The sequence below is a fragment of the Cryptomeria japonica genome, chromosome 10, assembly GCF_030272615.1.
Source record: "Cryptomeria japonica chromosome 10, Sugi_1.0, whole genome shotgun sequence".
Taxonomy (NCBI): domain Eukaryota; kingdom Viridiplantae; phylum Streptophyta; class Pinopsida; order Cupressales; family Cupressaceae; genus Cryptomeria; species Cryptomeria japonica.
Window position 1 is genome coordinate 728,830,102 of NC_081414.1, and position 18,227 is coordinate 728,848,328.

An 18,227-nucleotide genomic window follows, 5' to 3' on the forward strand; every position below is an offset into this window, starting at 1 on the left:
CCGCATTGCGAAACCTTGATCGAGAGATGTGTCTTGAATCTCTTGATGATGGTATGGAAATGTTTACCATTCCTGATTGGTTGATGCATAGTATGGAGAAGAGCAAGAAAATTGTTGAGGCTCATCCTATTGATGATATTGATGATTACTTAGCCAGGAGGAATAAGGAAAAGGAACCTAAAAGGGCTAAGATACTTTCGAACATAACTAGAGATGAAACTGGAATGTGGATTGCACAAGTAGCTGTCCCTATTGATGATGTAACTAGAGATGTTGCTACTCCTATGGATTTCCAGATTACTTCGATTGCACTTGGAAGAACTACAAAAGATCAAGAGTTCCAGGAAGTTGGTGATACTCTCAAGGCAATCAATGTGAGGTTGGATAGGGAGATAGAGAAGAAAGAAGAATACAAGGAAGAGAACTTAGACTTAAGAGAATACATTGCAAGGATGAGGCGTGAGAATCTTGCCTTTGTTTCCCCTATTGTAGTTGATCGTGGACTACATGCTGATTATGAGGCTACGAGGAATACAGATGCAAAATTTGGTAAATGGATAGAATATTTGAAGAGGCAAGCGGATGATTTCCTTAGTCAGTTTGTCTAGACATTTGATAGGACAATGGGTCTCACATTCAGAATTCAGTATCTGGAGGGAGTTTGGGAGGATTTCCAGCCTATTAAGGATAAGACCATTCCTCGCCTCAGAGTGATGAAGAAGATTCCTATGTCCACATTGATTCGAGAAAAAGTTGTGCATGATGGGGATAGATACGATTTCCATGGTTGGTATTGTGCATTGGCCATGAAGAAATCCACATTTGAGCATGCACGGAAGGATTGTGCAGATATGGAAGGATCAATTTAGGAGATACAATCGAAGATCCTTGCATCCATTGAGGAGTTGTTGGGGTTAGATGTCAGTGTTGCTAGTGGTCTACACTTAGAAGAATTGCGTGACAAGATGAAGTTCATGTACTTCAATCAATTGGATTCTTTGAAGAAGAATCAGATAGATGATTTGGTTTCCTTGTTGATTCATGTCTAGGGTTTGCAGAAGCTTGTACCAGATTGGGAGAATACTTTGGATGCTTGTTCTGATGCATTGGATGTGATTGATGTGCAACTGGATACTATGTCTAGCATTTCCATGGAGTAGTTAGATTCTGTATTGGCTAGATTCTTGGAATATGCTGTGAGAGAAAGAGATGTAGAGGGAATTTTCTAGAAGATTCCCTACTAGATGATTAGGCATTATTTTATTGGGCCATATGTTGGTGGCTCTATTTTTTATGTAAACCCTAATTAGGGCAACTTTAGGGCTGTGTTGGTATGATCTTGGCCCTTGATTCAAAATGAATCTTTGGCCATTCATTTCTTTTGAGGCTCTATATAAACGCAATTGCCTCTCATTTGTAAGAGAGATTTTTGAGAATTGCTGGTAGATGCGACAAATTTGAATACAAATCATTGTTCGAATTTATGTTGATTTTTGTTTTAAGTGTTGTCTTGCATTCAAGGTTCTCAATTCCTCCAAGTTAGATTTAAATTTTAGATTAGAATTTGCTTTCAAGTTTGTTAGGTTGAATGAAAGAATTTGTTGAATGTATTTGTGTGGAATCCATGAATCCATACCACAAGCCTCTTGTTGATTGTAAGTGTGCCTTGCGTGGTCAACTAGAAGTTTATGCAAGATTAACTATAATTATTATACGTCCATTGTTATGCATTGACTTGAATGCTATCAATGTTTGTGGTAGTAATTTGAAAATCTATGACATACACCTTAGATGATTGCACTAAGCTTGTTTCAAGCTGTTCGACTTGATGGTGAGACCTTGCCTAGTTTGATTTCAATGAATTTGTTTATCACTTCTTGCATTCTAGGCCTTAGAATAGAATTCCTAAATCCTATTCTTTTTGCCTTTTTTTTAGAAAATTCTTGTTAGAATAGTTTCAAGAGATTAATTGTTAAATCCTAAGTTATCAGCACACCTATTCCACATTCATGATAAGCGAAGTTGATATGAACAATTGCGTAAGCCCCCAAGTGAAAACAACAATTCACATCGACCATTGAGTTACCCACTCATCAGGACCTGACTGTAGAAAACTTGGAATCATTTTAGTTGATCCTACCCTTAGCATTTGAGGTGATTTTGTTCAAGAGAGGGTAAAGTACTTTGGTATTTTATTCTGATGCTTGCATGTGCATAAAACACACATCGACAATACCCAAACATATCCTACCCAAGAGAAAACTTTTTTGTTGTACTGACATGCCAGCACCCCGTATCCATTCCTGACTTTGTACCAGAACCAGCAACTTAGTTTTTTTATTATATGTGAGGATCCTAACAAAATTCCTACTTGTTTTAGTGATGGGCATAAATATGCAAACATGGTCACATAAAAAATCAACCATAAAATTCAAGAAAACCTGCTTTGTTACTTATCCAATCCACTATTAGTGTGGATAGTCCACTGTATAATTCATCAATGCTGATCTTAGTATACATTGATTGACTAAGTTGATGGTTCTTATGCATAATCTAGGAAAAGCAATCACTTTGTACCAAATTTGACATTGTTAAGTGCAAATACACGAAATGCAGCATGTGTAATCAAAATAGATAGCATAGTTACAAGAGCAATTGACCTAGAGAAATTCAAAATGAGAGAAAACTCCAAAAGAGTGAGGGACCTCCTTCTCAAGCTACTATCTCTTGAAGTATAAGTCTATGATAATGGTCCACTGTTTTCTCAAGGCCGTCATGAACTTATCTCGCACAAATAGCAATTTCCAAACACCTTACAAACCTAGCAATTGCTCTCACACTGCATTAATCACAGTATAACTGCCCAAAGTATCAAAGGCAGAAGCAACATAAGCTTCATTCGATCAACTCATTGAGAAACACTAGGCGGAACTAATTACAATGATCTATCTTGCAGGTATTAATGAACATGAGTTACAAGAAACATCAGAGGTGAGCCCAGCTGTCTTCAGTACTTGGAGTTCTTAAATTTGGAATGTTTCAGCTTTTTCAAATCCCTAGGCTCTGTCTTTCGTCTTATATGGGATGGTTTTGATAATGGTTGAAAGTTGTCTGCTGAATCAGCTGCTCAGTGATGAACTCAGCAGCAGCCAATATTTTTTGAGAGTCTTCATGAGAACATCTTAACAACCAAATTAGTTGGTTTCACTAACTTAACCCATTCATTTTGGATCAGTGCTCTTTTCCTGTAGTAAGATCTCTATTTTCAAATCATGCTCATTTTTAGGTTTTTTTTTGCCTTTTCTGCCTTATCCATTGGGGGTTATTGTTTCTTCCTCAATAATTTTGAAAATTGAACATAGTCATTGACTTGCATCATTTAGCAATCCCATTTTGCTTTTTTTTGGGCTTTGAGAGGAACATACCATCAATCTTACAACTTCCTGTATGTTCTGCCAAAATTAGCCAACATTTGTCCATTGGAGCTAGAAATCAGGTCATTTTCATGACATTTTCACTGCCTTACTTCAGATTATCTTGCTGGGCTGTTCTTTGGTGTTTAGGAATTCTAATTGATATTAATTATTGTGATATTTTGCAAATGATTAAAACCTTTTTGTTGTTTGCCTGTTGTACATTCCCATTTGAAATGTTTCACTCTGTTTTTCCTCATTTAAGTTTTAACATTGAGGTTACTATGAGTGCCCCATTGCCATCAATACAATTACTCAATGAAACTCGTGTTTGATGGGACTCTTTCCCTATGCTAACATCTTTAGGTGTCTAACTTAGATATAGTTTAGCCATATCCATATTCATAGGCTCCTGTCCTATTTTAAAATAACATCCCATTTTCTTGTTGTATCACGTGTCATGGTAAATCTGGTTGTGAATGAGTTGTGAACAGTTTGATGCCATATCATTTTTTTTCCATGGGATGGTAAGTTTCCTTTTTGAAGGAAATGTTTCAGCTTGAAAATTATATCCACCGAAGTTTCTTATCCAATCATTTTCATCATTCTTCATACACTTATCTGGAAACAGATGCATTCAATCTTCTGGATTGAATTTCCATTTTTCATTTCTCTCTATAAATTTGAACATAGACACAGGGAGACTTGATGAGGGATGAGGACTTTGTTTTAACACCAAACCTATTTATCCTAGCAAACATTTTTTAATATAAAATAAAAAAGCCCTAGGCTTTTTAGTAACTTCAAAATTGCTAGGTTAGGGCTATTAGTTCTCAAAACAACTCAGATTTGGTGGCACGTTAGAACATTCCAGTGAACAACAATGAGCAGAATGGATTATAAATACCAGATCACAATCAAAAACAGCAAACAACATAACCCAATAGTTTGTGCTTATTGGAATTAGTTTCTGCAACCATATCAATCTCCCTTAATTTGAATTACTGGCAAGGAATTCTTGTAATGATTTTTTAGTTGACGGTATCCAAACCATTCCTCTTGATAGTTTGTGTCAATTAAAAATTGTTTTTATTTCAACCATAGCTTGGTCCGTTTCTTGGAATTGTTTGTAAGGAGTTATGTATATTTCGTTGGCAACGATATTTTCTTATGTCTCATAGTGCATTTTGTTTAAATTTCGTTTTTCCTTGCCTTGGAGTTGCTCTCAATCCGTTCTTTACAATTTTGATTGGTTCATCTATTGATTGAGCCTGGTTGTTTATGCATCTATCTATCTCCCTTGTTCCTCTCCGTGCGGTAATAATTTCAGATGTGTTGTGGAATTTCCAATTACATGGGTACAGGCTGGTTTATTTAACAAATTTAGTGTGAAACTCAACCATGAAATAACAACCTTGTTACAACATTTATATAGTTGCTTCAGTCAGCAGTCCCCAACTGTATCTGTTTAAGCATTTGTTCATTATTTTTAGGGGGCTTCTCAATTTTTTGAAATGGGGAAGTGACAATCTAAAACAACATCAATTTTATTAGGGTATTTTTGCATGCAGGAATGCTTACAATATGGTGCTTCATAAATATGGGGACAAGCTGTATTCTGGCCTTATGACTACAATGACAGTTCATCTGAAGGATATAGCCAAAGCAGTCGATGGAGCACAAGGGAGTTTGTTTTTGGAAGAGTTAAACAGAAAATGGGCGGACCATAACAAAGCATTGCAGATGATTAGAGATATTTTAATGTACATGGACAGAACATATGTAACAAATGCTCGCAAAACCCCAGTATATGAACTAGGACTAAATTTGTGGAGGGATTATATCATCCATGCTCCGAAAATAAAGGATAGGTTGCAGGGTACTCTTCTTGAGCTCGTACGTTGTGAACGAACAGGGGAAGTCATCAACCGAGGTTTAATGCGCAATATTATCAAGATGTTTACAGAGCTAGGTTCTTCTGTTTATCAAGATGATTTTGAGAAACCTTTTCTAGACGAGGCTTCAAATTTTTATACTATTGAATCTCAGCAGTTCATTGAATGCTCCGATTGTGGGGACTATCTCAAGAAAGCTGAGAGAAGGTTAAATGAAGAGACAGAAAGGGTTTCACACTATCTAGATGCAAAGAGTGAGGCTAAGATTACAAATGTTGTAGAGAAAGAAATGATAGACAATCATATGCAGAGATTAGTGCATATGGAAAATTCAGGACTGGTAAGCATGCTTGTGGATGACAGGTTTGATGATTTACGTCGCATGTACAGCTTGTTTCACCGAGTTCCTACAGGACTGACCACTATCCAAGATGTAATGACTTCTCATTTGCGTGAGATAGGGAAGCAGTTGGTAACTGATCCAGAGAGACTGAAAGATCCAGTGGACTTTGTGCAACATCTTCTTGATGCAAAGGACAAGTATGCTAATATTATAAGCATGTCATTCAACAATGACAAGACCTTCCTAAATGCCTTGAATTCATCGTTTGAGTACTTCATCAATTTAAATCCAAGGTCTCCTGAGTTTATTTCCCTGTTTGTTGATGACAAGCTTCGGAAAGGCCTTAAAGTAGTCAATGAAGATGATGTGGAGGCAGTTTTGGAGAAAGTGATGGTGTTGTTTCGATATCTTCAAGAGAAGGATGTCTTTGAAAAATATTACAAACAACACTTAGCTAAGAGACTTCTCTCAGGAAAGACTGTTTCAGATGATGCAGAGAGAAGCCTAATAGTGAGATTAAAAACAGAGTGTGGTTATCAGTTTACTTCAAAGTTGGAAGGTATGTTTACAGACATGAAGACTTCTCTGGACACTTTGCACGGTTTCAATTCAATGTTGGGTGCATCTGGTGATGCCAATGAAGGTCCTACTTTGGCTGTCCAAGTTCTCACTACAGGTTCATGGCCAACACAAGCTGGTGCTAGGTGCAACTTGCCTAGAGAAATTTTGGCAGTGTGTGACAAGTTTAAGGCATACTACCTAAGCACTCACTCTGGCCGTAGGCTGACATGGCAGACAAACATGGGCACAGCAGATTTAAAGGCAATCTTTGCAAAAGGTCAGAAGCATGAACTCAATGTCTCAACTTATCAGATGTGCGTCCTTATGCTTTTTAATTCGGCAGACTGCTTGAGTTATAATGAAATTGCAGAAGCAACGGACATACCTTCTTCAGATCTGAAAAGATGCTTGCAGTCTCTTGCATGTGTAAAGGGAAGAAATGTGCTTTCTAAGGAACCTATGTGTAAAGAAATAAATGAAGAAGATAACTTTTACTTCAATGAGAAGTTTAGTTGCAAATTTTACAAGGTCAAAATTGGCACTGTTGTTGCACACAGGGAGAGTGAGCCAGAAAAGCAGGAGACCCGTCAGAAGGTGGAGGAAGACAGAAAACCTCAAATTGAAGCTGCCATTGTTAGGATTATGAAAGCAAGGCGCATTTTGGACCATAACAATATTGTTGCTGAGGTAACCAAACAGTTACAGGCACGGTTTTTGCCAAACCCCGCAGTAATAAAGAGACGGATAGAGTCACTTATAGAACGAGAGTTCTTGGAAAGGGATAAGATAGATCGGAAACTGTACAAGTATCTTGCCTAAGATTTAATGTAAATTTAACTCATGTTTTGAAATGTATTTGATTGACAGAGCAGCAAGGTTCTTTACTTCATGATTAGCAAATTGTTGTCACCTGCAAGATTGCTCTGAATGATGTAATTTCCTTATCTTTGGACATTTAAATATGATTTACACAAGAAGGATACGATAAATTGTCATATCCTTTTCTTGAATGGTTTTAAAGATAATTCTCTTCATTTAAGCTATATCTACTTTTATATAAGCTACTGTATGATGGTTGTGCTGAGTCTTATGTCAGTTTCTATGCTATTAACCTGACATCCAATTGGGCTTTCAATTAAAAGAGTTAGATCTGTTTCTCAAGCCAATCAATATTTTCAGTGGTTATTTGTCTGAAACATGATAGATACATGTACTCAAGCTCAACTTTTTGGTTTGAATGCATCAAAATAACTCCTGCAAATGTTCATATGTTTTGGGTTGTGAATCATTCTAAAGCTTGAGTTGCAATTATGATAGACATGAATGGTTATATATGTTTATTTTAGGAAAATTTCTATCTGTTTGGGTCATAACAATCTGATATAATGGGATATTCCAGTCAAATTCATCCCATCATATGGGGAATGGTATTAAAAAAATGACATTATTTTGTTATTCACTTGTTGAGTAGCGTTTCTGTTCCTCCTATCTGCTATTAAGTATCTAAGAATTATTAAGCAATTTGATGCACATGCTCACAGATCTGTCTGTGGAGTGATGTGCCACAGTTCGGTGTTGGTTAAAATAGCTTATCAATTTAGTGCTCTTTGTTCCTCATACTTGCAGGGATGAGGTAATGTCAATCATTTTATTGCAGTCTGTTGTGCATTTGGAACGGTTGGAGTTTATGAGTAATTAGAAATGGACTTCAAATATAGGCATTACCCAAAAGACGTGTAAGCAAATTTGCAGGATTACACAATAAATCTTCATCGAAACTTTTTCTTTATAAACTTTTGAATTTGAATTTCGAAATTAATGCCCACAAGCTAAGCTGTTTGTAACTATATGCCTTGTTATTCTTCACTCAATGGACTCGGTTCTACGTGGGCTATCTGACACCATTTTTCTTCTTGCCGTTAAGACAACTTAAATTCTTCTTCTAGGACAATAATAATATACTAATCACTCGACTAGAAACTGAAAGACAACTGGGATGTCTTCCCTATATCGAAGCTATGTAAAATGACGTTTTAAGTATTTGTGAAAGTATCTATCCTGTTGAGATCAGAAATAATTGGATTCAACGCCGGTGACTATGCTATCTTGAATTAATGAGAAGGGTATAAATTCCAATTAACAAATCGTTGTGGCAAACATGCTCCGTCAATCATATTAGTCTTCAAGTGGCAAAAAACCACTAGTCAATCATATTATAACATTCCCGAGTCTTAACATATAATTTGTTTAGGTAAAGAATGATTTCACATTATGACCTATTAAGTAATAGGTAGATTGTAGGGCATTATTGGTAACAAAAGCTGTCAACGGAAATGCAACTTTACGGAGAAATTCACACATAGCTTTGGGGTAAAAGTGCAATTTTATTTATTAGCCTTCTCGTTCCTGGTTTGACACATCAAGTACTCTTGGATTCACGCTTTGGGGTCCTTTGTAGCTCGCAGTGGTTATCATGTGATGCACTACATATTGTCTAATTACAGGCGATCTACAAGCCAACTGGTGTGCCCTACCAGTTGATGATTTGTTCCATAATTCTTAATTCCTTGAAGCCATTTACTTGGGGTCGACTAACAAAACCCTAATGCCAAAGCAATGGTCATATACAAAATCATGAATACATAGAACACTGAAATAAATAAGAAATAATAAAATATTACAGTGTTATCATATCCGCCACCAAAGGTAACAATCATGCAAGCAGAAGGTTATATCACCCCTTAGTAAAATTGTGGCGTAAATCAACAAACCCTTCTTTCTCTTTAATGCAAATCATGAAAATAAAAATAAGTCATTTGTTATATGCAAGATTAATTTGAAAAAATAACCCCCATGTGGATTTCCGAAACCCTTCTTGCAAATACAGGAGTCTTTAATGCAAATCATGAAAATAAAAAGAAATTTGTTATATGCAAGATTAATGGAAAAAATAACCCCTATGTGGACTTCCGAAGGGAAGTCTCTTATATCAAATTAGTCTGGCTAGGCAGTTTCATCAGTATCTTACAGAACTTTTTTCACATTGCAGAAAGAGATTGTCAAAATGTTCCTCAGAATTGAGAATTTTTAAGTTAAACACTGTTACTTCTATGGAGAATATTTTAATTACGAAGATGCTGGTTAAATCACTATTTTTCCGGTATGAAAATTCTCTAGGCAGACTTCTTCCATAGATTTTCATGCAAGAATTAGATGCCAACCATATTTCATTGGCTAAATTTGCTAGAGGCTGATGTACGGTTCAGTGATAAGGTGATAGTCATAAACATGACTGAAAAACTACCGTTCATGCAATTATCATCACCGATTACTCCCATATAGACCTCATTTGTATCAGTTCTATTATGAATGCTATAATAATCTAACATTTTCCGACATAAGAAATAAACACAATTAACAAAATTGAAACTCGTAAATGAGAAATAGAAAAATCTTTACTAATAGAAATATAAAAGATGTCTTTGACAGTGAGCATGAGCCCAAAAGCACATTGACACTCAGACAAACTATTGACCAGAGCAGCAAAAATCTTTTGGTGGAAAAATCAGCAAACGAAAAGTATAAGATTTTTTAAAAAATATCAGAGTTAAAATTGGGGAAAATTGGATTTAATTAAGAAAAAGTGTAAAAAAATGTAGAAAAGGAGATAAATTACTTGTTTCTGAAATTTAATGGTATTTCCATAGCATAGAGATATAGAGAACAAATAAAATAGAGTTTAGTCTATGAATTGTTCAAATGAAAAGTTTTTCTAAAATAACAGAATGTAGTGTAGCATGTAATATTTGCTAGCAAATGGGGGATCACCTTGTGGTGTGGTGGTCAAGTGGTTGCATTGTTAATGGTGCAATCGAGGTTCAAATCCCCACTTGGCCCTAACAGTGTTAATGCCGGTTTGGGCCCACCTTGGTGGACGTATGGTATGTAGTTCCTGTTAGGGTGGTCATCATGATTTGGTTATTTATTGTATTTGACTTTGTGGTCTATTGTAAAGGTATATGTTTCCTTATGTCTATCTCTAACCTTGTATATCTAAACACGTGGCAATGATTTATTATTGATTATGTGTTTTTTTTGTGAATTAAGATATTTTTGATATCATGGTGGTCCTTACATTTGGTATCAAAGCTCTAGGTTCCACACTAGGGCCTTGAGTTCACTATGTTGAGTTGTGACACCTGATCACATAACCCTCTATTTAAATAGTGCTTGTTGTATTTTATGTGCAAGTGCTAGCTGCATGAGTCAATAGTTGAATCAATGTGGATCGACATGAGTAGTGAGGGAGAGAGCCTCCTAGATTTTGTTACACTTGACAAGAAAGGGAAAGATGTCCCTTGCTTTAGAATTAATAGAGGTAAAAATAATTGCTCTTAGGGAAATACCTCTTGTATGCATATTTGTGTTGGGATCGTATGCATGTATATGTGTAACACATGACTTCTTGGTCGTCCTTGTTTGGTTTAAGGTTGCAAAAGTTTGATAGAACCTTGAAGTGCTTGGTTATGTTTGTTCATTCTCTTGATTGCAATGAATGTCCAACTTTTGCTTAAGTTTGCATATCCATTGAATTTGATTGGAAGGTATGAACTCTATAATGTGAGTAATGCATTTGAGGTAAAATGATTGTTCTTCTGCATGTGTGATGTTAGAAAGAAACTGAAATTTGTGATTATGTTGTATAATCAATTGGTGTTTGATTCATGCATAATAATATTATACTAATGCACTAAGGCTATAAGTGTCTACAAATTGAGTTTGAACACTTGATTAAGGATGATTGATTTTTTATATTTATATATTATTGAAGTCTTTAAGACTCATTCTTTTTTTTCATGAGTTTGGGTGTGTTCTCTAGCGGACCTTGGATGCAAGGTTATGTGTAGCTTTTTACTCCCTCCATGTGAATGATGTTAGTCACTCAATTATGTGAAAAAATTTCAAGTTTGATGACTTATTTCTGGTTATTGATGAAAATGTTCTTTGTGATGTAAGGACTAGCATTATGTTTTGAATTTTCTTATGAGCGTTTTAGTCACCAAACTATTTCATATGTCTATCTTGTGAACATTGTTCACAGTTGATTTATTGTTGAGTTATGCACATTGTGATTTAATGTTGAATTTGATAATTTCCCCTCATGTTTTTCTTTAAAAAATATCAAGGTGGCTATTCTAAATGTTTGATATCGCTAGTCCTATGTTGTGTTAACTGTTGTTCTCTATCATGTTCACCTTGAATTTTGATAAAATATACAAGGGAGTAGATAGCGGAGAATGTACCAATGTTAAAATTTTATTAGTATCTTGATTGAACAAAAACATGGTTTTTATGAAGTCTCAAAAGATGTAGAACATTGTTTGAAGTAATTAATATTGAGCTATATGTATATTGAGGTGAATTATTTTTTAGAAAGGTAGTTCTCTGTGTGTTTTGGGTTTACGTTTCTGGGATGGGTGCCGAATATGGAATAATAGAGAAGGACGGTCCTCTTTTTAGGACCTTCTAGATAATTGAAAGTGCTTTGGCCAGAGCCATGTGTCCATTGAAATAGATGGAATTAGCCTAGCAAAATTTATTAATATGTTGCTCTGCCATATCCCGATAGTAGGATACATGCATTTCATACAAACAAATGCATGTAGATATATTGGATTGCACCGGATTCCCTCTTGGCTATTGTTTCAAGGTTGCTAGGCATTGTTGGGTTGGGTATCTTTCATGTCATAAAATATTTTGAGGAAGTGTAACTACTTTGTGGTAGGGTGGAAACACGCTCTGATACCAAATGTAAGGACCACCATAATATCAAAATATCTTAATTCACAAAAAAACACATAATCAAGAATAAATCATTGCCACATGTTTAGATACAGAGGGTTAGAGACAAGAAATTACATTTCAACATATAAAGTCAAATTACACAAGCTGACAACAAGATAGACATAAGGAAACATATACCTTTAGAATGGACCACAAAATCAAATACAATAAATAACCAAATCATGATGGTCACCCTGACAGGAACTCCTCACATATCTCTCCCTCGAGCACATCACATGCGAGAACATTGTCAGAGCACGTTTCCACCCCACCACGAAGTAGTTACACTTCCCCGAAATCTTTGATGACACGAAAGATACCCTGCCCAACACGAGGAAGACTAACAATGTGACATTGACAAGAGTAATAGAATTTGTGCGACATCATATATCCAAATTCTAACTCTAATGTAACGATATCATGGGCACACAAAATGCATATAACATACATTATAGATAGAAGAAACAACTTAACTATCTGTTTCTTTTTGATAGAGTCAAGTTCCACCTCAAACACAAAGAAACCAAAGTGATTATGGATTCAATCATCAGAATACAATCATGCATCAAAACTTAAAGTCAATGTCCAAGAACATTCAAGTCAAATATTACAATTGTATCCTCCAATATATGAAACAAAGATAGTGGATCAACACTTAACGTCTAAAATCCATTTCAATTTATATTTAAATTTATTACTATTCATAATTCAAATATTATAATGAAAGATAATCTTTGTTATTTTAAAAGAACCATCTATTAACTCAGAATATTGTCTCTTACTTATCATTATGAACATTAAAAAATGTAAGCCATCCCAAAGAATCCAATCTAAACTACAACCAAGTGTTAATTGAATCCTATAAAAACAACAATCTCTTTATTAAGGAATTTACTCCAACGATATTACCAGACTCATCCCTTTTGAACATGGATTTGGGTAGGATTAGCATTGTTTTTAATTTATTGTATATATGACAATACTCTCATAAATTTTATTGAAAGCCACTTGTGATTTCAGTTATAGAATATAATGATTAAGAGTGGAAAAATTTACATATTTATATATAGGTTAAACATTGCAAGGATTTTAGAATCTTTCAAGCAAATGCAGTCGATAGGCGTATAGCCAAATTTCAGAATCTTTGCCAACATCCAAGCGTATAGGCGTAAACAGGTCTGACAGTAAATCAACAAATGCCAGAAACGAACTGGCATCCACTACATAAGAATACTTAATTTAGATTCATGGCACCCACAATAAAGGATAGGCGTATAGAATGGTTAATCCAAACCAACAAAAGAGAAGAATTCCTAATAATTTTAATATTCAATCAATTTAACAACAATGCTTCTATTTAATCTCTTTCAAAACAACTGCGAATTATAAGATTTGAGAGGGTAGGGTAGTATGGTCAAACGAATTCTGGCCATAAGCATTGTTGTTCACCAAGAATGGTCCTCCATTGCAATTCAAATTTCTCTTTCCCAATTTCCTCTTTGCCTCCATGTTTTATATTTTTGCTTCCTTGATTTCGGTCTCTCCTTTCTTTTTATGTATAAATTTGGGCAATTTTAGAAGATCAATGACATTAGATTTCCACAATCCCATTGTTTTTTTTGTTTTTCTGGATCTCAACTCTGTAAAACTTTTTTGATGTAAAAAAGTTTTACACAATTAAAATTGAGAAAAACAAAAACAACAATTTTAAAAGAATCAAACAAATTTCCTAAGCATGCATGAAAAATTTCTCCTAATTAATTCATGTTGCCTACTTAAGAGATCACTTACTGCATATAACTAGTAGTTGCCTACAACAAGAGGCAGATAGGTGGGTTTGTAGAAGCATCATACATAAAGAAAGCAATTAAAGGAAAAGGTGAAAGGAATTAAAGGAAAAGAAAAGTGCAAACTTTATATATATGAAAATATGAAATTGTACATAACCCAACCAATGTTTTCAGTTGTTCCCAAAATCTGAAGTTAACCACCCACCAACCCCCATGTTGCAGAAGGCAACATGATGTACAGTACTAAAGAGCAATATAAAGTAGTTATTACAAATGTTTTCTATTTTAGACTGTATAAAACCCAACCAATTTAATGTGTTGGTCCCAAAAAATATAAGTTAGCCACCCTCCAACCCCCATGATGGCATTGCCAACATGTTATACAACCATTTAAGGTATATATTTGTGAAGTACATAATTAATGTTATGTTAAATATTGGTTGCAAAGTTGAATCAAAGTATTGAGTAGTTGTTGATGTTGTATTGTACTGTATGTTGTTGCTTGGTTTTGTAGACTAAATTTAAGTCACCATTGCGTACCTGCGAGAAATAAAATTTTATTAGAACATTGTAGGTGCATTAAATAATTGAAACTGGTAACACTTGGAGATTGAAAAGAATAGGAAAGGAAGGTACTTACAATTGTTGAAAGCGTGGTGGATGATATGTCTGAAAAAACTTTATGGTGGTTGTGAAATCTGCAAACAAGATGAGAAGTACAAACAAAAGTTAGCATCATTGAACGCAAAGGTCAAAGAGATTGAGATACCCTTGTATCATGTGTGGTTTAAAATGATTTCTTTTTTGATGGCCTGCAAGTAGAAGAACACGAGAGAAGTTTTAGTAAGATATGAGATACTGTAATTGTAGGGAGTAAACATTATAAGGAGGGTATATAGAAGCAATGAGAACAATGTGAAGTGTGAGTGGATGTGATGTGCGAACCTGCATTTTTTGAATGCGAATAACAATGAGAAAGGCAAGTTCTTGCTGTGATGGAACCATTTACATTTGTTGCTGACCCTGCAAGATGCAAGAGTTATAATGTGTGGCAATGCATGGAAGAAGATATATGCTATGCAAAAGGCTATAGACGTTGTGGTTGCAGTACCTGTGCTGGATTTTTTTGCAAGTAATTTTCCTTTGTGATCTGACGAAGCTTCAACAAACAAGCTTCTTCATTCTTTCTTGAAATGGTTGATGGAGCACCTTGCAACTTCGAGTACCTTTGGTAAGTGAAAGGCGGGTGAATTGAGAGGTGTTCAATTGATTTTACTCGAGACAATGCTGTGAACGTGAGACCTTATTTCTCTTTTTTTCCATTGTCAATTGTAGAAAAGTCTAGTGTCAGTCCCCGTGATTTATGAATAGTAATACCCCATGCCATCGTTAGTGGAATTTGTGTGCGGTTTCCTCTAGTAATTGGTGGAATGGGAACATGTTTTGGATTTGCAACATCCCATGGTGGTCCAGTATAATGTTGGAAGAGGACAACAACATATTTTGGTAAATTTGGTGGTTTAGAACCTACATCGTAGACAATCATTTTGATTTGTCCCAAAGAACCATTCACAAGACCAACTTCTATCCATAAATTTGCAATGAGCATGACTTGCTGGTCTATAGAAAGAAGAATTTCAAATGAGAGTTGTTCATCTTGGTGAGTTTGTTTTTCTCTGTGATGTGCTATGATTGTTGTTGCACGCGCAATGGGTGAGTGCAATTGCTTTAACATTTTAATATTGTGTGAGTTTGAAGTTGCATTGGTTGCAAATAAATGTTTTTTTTGGTCGAAGTGGTTGTTTCGATCAAGTGTCAAACCATGTGTTGAGCACATCTACAAAGTTTCCCAGTCTGATTGCAGTGGTGTTGTGTTGCGTACATTTAGCAAAAGGTCACGAAACTGCATCTGTGATGGGGACACACCTTGTTGGTGGAAAGAAACATCTAAGGTGACAACATCAGTGAAGGAGTGCCATAAAGTGAGTGTTTTTGATAGGGATGCATACAATGGTTTGTCCATAACTGGGGGTAGCTGTGCAAGGTCACCAACCAACACAACTGAGAGGACTGCAAATGGTTCATGTTTTTTGGAGGGAAATGCTTATTGCAATCTGTTATCAAACTTGATGAGTAATTGTGGGCCAAGAAAACTCATTTCATTAATCAAAATGTACCGTAAATGTTTGCATTGCTCTTGAAACATTAATAAGGAATGCCCTGTTAAAGGACGATATTCTTGAATAGGTATGCGGAGGGCAACATGGATTGTTGTAGCTTGAATGTTATATGTGGATACACCTGTTGGTGCAAGCACAAAAAATGGGTATTGCTTTGGATCTAAATGGAAATTTAACTTATTCTGTATACAGCCAATAAGAAATGATTTCCCAGTACCTGTTGTGCCTTGAATGATCAATCGTAATGGTGAGATATTCAGGTTTTGTGCAGCGTGGGAGGTTATAATATCAATTGCAATTTTTTGATTTGTTGCAAGCTCAAAAGTATTAGGGGTACTTGAGTGAATGTTGGCAAGGGTGCCAACCGATTGGCTTTTTTCCATTGAAACGAATTGAGGGGCTATGCTATGAAGGAATTCATTAGGTACGGATTCACTCCAATTAAAGTGGAGGTCATAATCACGCTTGCCAAGAATTTGAAGAGTAGCAACATCAAAGCTGTTTGAAGCTCCCATTTCTGACAGGAACTCCCACTCGTAAAGTTCTTCATTAGTAGATTGTGGAATATCTTGGAACTGCAAGTCTTCACTATTTTCAGCAGTGGAATGTTCTTCAATTCCATTAACATGCCATCGGGTGTAATGAGTACTTTGAAGTTGTTTCCAATTCAGTATAATTTTATCACTTGATGTACCTATGTGTAGAGGAATGTTGCAAAAAGGCTTGTACAAAAGTAATTCACTCCAACAGAAAGATTCAAATGTACTATCATCTTCTGCAGGCAAGGATTTGAATTGGGAGAAGACATTTACAATCATTGTTAGTTTTCTTTTTTGCCATTTACTTGTTTTGCGTTGTTGGTTGTATGTATATTGCTGGCTGAATGAAGCAAAGTTAGGTTTGATAACTCAGACGGTCTTCTCATGTAACTGGAAATGAAAGAAATGCATGGCTAAGAAGCTTCATCACAGTTTATTATACGCTGGAAGATTTTTTTTCCAACATTGAGGCTGACAAATTGATGTGTGCAGGAGATCAAGGGGAGTTTCAACAACATATTGCAAGTTGTTTGAGCAATAATGTCCCTATCAACAATAATGGCCATCATAAATCTCTGATATGCTAAGAGAATTGTATCTTCTGTATTTGTTGATGCAACAATTCGTTTTAACATGTTAGTATAGCTATCTAATTTGCGTTCAGTTTTTGATGCGTATTTAGAAATATATTGGAGCACTGCCTTTTTTTAGCAGACAACCTGGCAATCAACATTAGCCCTCCATATGACTAGCATGGTTGGGTTGTGAACATTGAGACGACTATCATTCCTTGCTGGTTTGTAGCATGGGCTATTATTATGGTCTATTGTCAATGTTGAATTTTGTTGTTCAGTCTAAGGTGCTTTGTAACGATATTCAAGAGTTGTGCTCTTCTTTTTCAAGAAAGTAAACTCTGAACACTTTGTATGATGTTGAACAACATTCACCAATTCAGTGTAGTTTGTGGAAGGATCAGATCTTAAAATGACATTTGTGTTTGAGAGGCATGGATCTGAGATTGCAGGTGTATACTGCCTATTTGATCGCTCAACTTCACTGCGTGATTTCCATGTTGTGATGTATTGGTCAAAGAAGGTTTTAACTAATTGAATGCTTTCATGATCTGCCCAATCAAAGTTGTCAATATTAGGTGCATGTGGAAACCACTGGAAGCCATGTATGTGTGCAGACCCTCGATGTTGCCATTCATATCTGTACCAATGGTCAATTGCATGCAACGGGTTGACAATTACTTCATCACGAAATCTATGAAATCTTAGATGCAAGTATAAAGCGGTTATATATTCGGGTTATTGACAAGATTCTTAATAGATTGTTTTCTAGTGGGTTGTAAAGTATTTGAGGGAGTGTTTGGAAACATTTTGTGCAGGTCAGGCCAATTCATATCAACTGAGCTTAACATGAAGAAAAGCGTTGGTGGTCCTAACCGTTCTATCATTGTGGTAAGGTCCCTACGGGATTTGCTCCAAAATGTGTGTGTGCCACACAAGGAGGTAGCATATCGCATGATGTGGTTAGGCAATTCATTTGAAGGTGTGTTCTACAAGTGCTCCCTTAGTGCATGAACATTGGTTGGAAGAGAATCTTCTAAATTTGTCTTTATGAAAACAACAACTGATTGTTGAGAGCGATGCCTCAACA

The 18,227-nt window shown here is 35.6% G+C and overlaps 1 protein-coding gene across 3 annotated transcripts in view; it reads left to right on the top strand.

Moving 5' to 3' along the window:
• The window catches only part of LOC131045510 (cullin-3A), a 102,747-nt gene extending 95,540 nt beyond the window's left edge, over nt 1-7,207 (top strand). For 2 of the 3 annotated variants that reach the window (XM_057979095.1, XM_057979096.2), the window contains one exon: nt 4,985-7,207. In XM_057979095.1, the coding sequence (XP_057835078.1) occupies nt 4,985-7,031 (2,047 nt within the window). In that variant the 3' untranslated portion in view covers nt 7,032-7,207. Of the gene's footprint in view, nt 1-4,967 lie in introns of all 3 variants that reach the window. The other variant, XM_057979097.1, reaches the window with a different exon arrangement.
• Nucleotides 7,208-18,227: the final 11,020 nt, after the last annotated feature.